Here is a 3259-nt window from a genome sequence, read left to right on the forward strand (position 1 = left end):
TGATTTTTTTTTCTAGTTAAATTTCTTAAAATTTTGATCAAATTTATAGAAAAATGTAGTAGCATTTTTCACACAAAACAAAAATATTATAAAAATATATTCAATGTTATATCTAATAAAATTAATTTGATGTGATGGATGTTGCTAATTTTTTCGATCAAATTAGTCAAACTTATTAATATTTAACTAGAAAAAAGTCGAAACAAACTTATACTATAGAATAGAGGGAGTAGTAATTTTTAGATCAATATGTAATCATCACTTTAATTAGTAACTAGCTAGGTAGCTAGGGGCATCAGAATCAGACAAACGGCTGAATTGAAGATCCATCAATCGTTCGATTGTACGCAGGTCGATCGTCATGAGGTCATCGCCATACATATCTAACACAATATGAACACCAAAACACTACTGATTATGATGATTTAGTCTAGCTAGAGACAAAACGAAGAACCGGCGCCATTAGCCCTAGCTGCTAGGCCATTATGGCAGAATCAGATCATCGATCGATCTCATTGCTTTTGTTATCCTTTTGAGATCGATCGATCGATGTGATCGAGTGCTGTTGCCGGAGCACGAGAAAAACAACACCGAGAAAGAAATATTGTATCTACTACGATCCATGCTAGACCCTACACCGTACATTCCAAAAAAGGTCAATTCTAAGGACTCCATCTTTTCGCTTATCGATAGAATAAGCGAAACGGCATATTTGTAAGCAGAAAATAATTTATAAATAAAACTTTTATATACGTGTTCTTAACAATCTAAAAGCAAAGGCTGAAAAATAAATGACGATAGAAAAACCCTAAAATCAACTCCAAATTTAAAGTTGAAAATTCAAATTTTTTCTTATAAACATAAGCATAAACCACAAGATGAGGCTCTAAGTTTAAATGTAGACCTAGCAAAAGTAGGCATTTTGGGATAGAGGGAATAGCTAACTATGTATACATTGTACGGGGGACGGAGCTAAAACAAAGTAGAATGTGGTTTCCCTCACTTGTTTTACTCTTCTTTAAATCGAGTTTAACTTGATACGGGTGTCTAAATTTATACTAATAAAATATATATATATATATATGATAAAAATAGATAAAATATAGCTTAAAAAAATATAGTATCTCTGAACCAGGTTCTTGAGCAGCCCCATCTACAAATGTAGGTCCGCCCCCACCCCTGCGTTGTACTGACAAGAATATCCCTCTCGCCGCCACGGTTTTGCCTCGGCCCGCATAATTATACACAAATATTGGGCCGGCCCGTCACGTCATGGGCCGGATAGTGGTGGATTAATAGGCCCGAGTTGGGCTATGGAGTGGTGGATTATTGAGCCGATTTGGGCTGTGGCGGTGGGCCATCCGATCGGCCCGGCCCAGTTACGGGTAGGTGACCTCCAGTCCTCCACGCTGAGGCGGAGGCGGCGGCTTGAGCTCGCACACGCGGCGGCGCGAGGGCCGGAGAAGAGAAGCGAGCAGCGAAAGCACCGGCGACCTCGGCGAGGAGCGAGGCCATGGCGGCGACGAGCCACCTCCGCCGCGCCTTCGCGCCCGCGCTCTCCCACCGCCGGGCCCTCCCTGCCCCCTTCCTCTCCCGCCTCGCGTTCTTGTCCACCTCCGCATCCCCGGATCAGGCGGCGGCGGCGGCGAAGAAGGGGGAGGCTGCTGCGGGCGGGGCCGGGAAGGGAGCGGCGGCGGGAGAGGAGGAGGAGGAGAAGAAGAAGGGAGGCGACGCTGGTGGCGCGAGGAAGGAAGGGGAAGACGGCGGCGGCGGCGGCGGCGGCGGTGAGTACGTGAACAAGGACACCGGCGAGATCGGCGGCCCGCGCGGGCCCGAGCCGACGCGGTACGGCGACTGGGAGCGCGGCGGCCGCTGCTCCGACTTCTGACCAGCTCACGCCGCGACCAAGATGGAAGCTCCCTTCACACCGGCATGGCGTGATCTGTCAAGACATGTAGAAGATATGGTGTAGTTTTATCTATCGCAATCTGTGCTCCCCTTTCTTCTTGAATTATGAATATATTGAAGTTGTTATGCAGGCCATGATTCTGAATTTCTGAATGTTTCAGAGTTTCAGAGCACTAATGCTCATGAATCTTACCATGGTAATCTCAAATTTTCTTATGTCGTTTGATGAATTGATGAATTGCTTGAGCTCTGTGATGAGGAATTGCTTGTTCTGTAAATTCAGTGCAAACCTGTGAGCACTTAAAAATTATAATTTATCCCAAGAGTTCCTCCATGCTGAAGTTGTCTGTAATCTGTATCTTGGTCAGCTACTGTTTCATCTTCTATGTTTTCCAGAATTCCAGTAGCACCACATACCTTGTTGCTGTTGCTAGGTCGACACAGAAAAATTGCAAGTTGCAAGCTTGTCGATTCAACAAGGTATGTGGAAAAATCATTTGCTGTTCTGAAGTCAGATTCTAATCCATCGAGGGGACGCCGAAAAAGTTTCGCTTGCTGTTCTTGATTGTTCAGCTTGCATTTCGGTTTTCAACATTCCCTGAAAGTGCAGCTGCAGTACCCTCTGCATTTTAGCCTGATGCAGCCATGCTCCCAGGATGGTTCCAATCTGAAACTGCAGTAGATCAGTAACCTTGAACCATCAGAATATGCACTTGATATTGTTCACCATGATTGCACTTGGTATTGTTCACCATGATCATCAGTTCATCACGTTTTCCTCTTGAGAACTGATCTGAGCACCCCGGTTCCCCCTTTGTCTTTGTGCTGATACTTTTAGATAATAGAATCCATTCCGGACTTTGCTTCAAGAAATTAAATCCAATTGCTGGTCTTCAACTTACAAAATCACAACTTTGACAAAACACATGAAAACTACTTAGAACACCACCTAAAAACAGAGAAAACACTATTTGAAACTTCCATCTATTGTTGGTGAGGAAGTGTGTAACCATTGTTTCTGCAACGGCTTGCGAGTTGTACGTAATCCTTGTATATCTCAAGGCATCAAATATTTATGCCAATTGAGTTTCGTTCACATGGCCGTCGGTGGTCGCTGACATCGAACCGAAGCGGAAGATAACGTCGGAGAGTAACTGAGATGCAAATCATTCGTTCGCCGGTACGTTTACCAAGGGGGCTCCAACGAATTTTGATCGCTCAAATTTGAATAATTCAAAAAGGAAACTATTCGAATAACTTCGCGTCGATGTCATGATTCTGATTTCACAGCTACAGCCCATGAAGAAGCCTGTCTACTATCTAGTGTCATCTGTCACCAGAGGAGCAGTGC

General features: G+C 44.4%; 1 protein-coding gene across 1 annotated transcript; it reads left to right on the top strand.

Moving 5' to 3' along the window:
- The first annotated feature begins 1401 nt into the window (after positions 1-1401).
- LOC127777213 (uncharacterized) lies at positions 1402-2260 on the top strand. The gene has a single exon (XM_052303770.1). It carries the CDS (start codon positions 1514-1516, stop codon positions 1886-1888), a length of 375 nt encoding a protein of 124 aa, XP_052159730.1. The 5' UTR covers positions 1402-1513; the 3' UTR covers positions 1889-2260.
- Positions 2261-3259: the final 999 nt, after the last annotated feature.

The sequence above is a fragment of the Oryza glaberrima genome, chromosome 6 (assembly GCF_000147395.1).
Source record: "Oryza glaberrima chromosome 6, OglaRS2, whole genome shotgun sequence".
Taxonomy (NCBI): domain Eukaryota; kingdom Viridiplantae; phylum Streptophyta; class Magnoliopsida; order Poales; family Poaceae; genus Oryza; species Oryza glaberrima.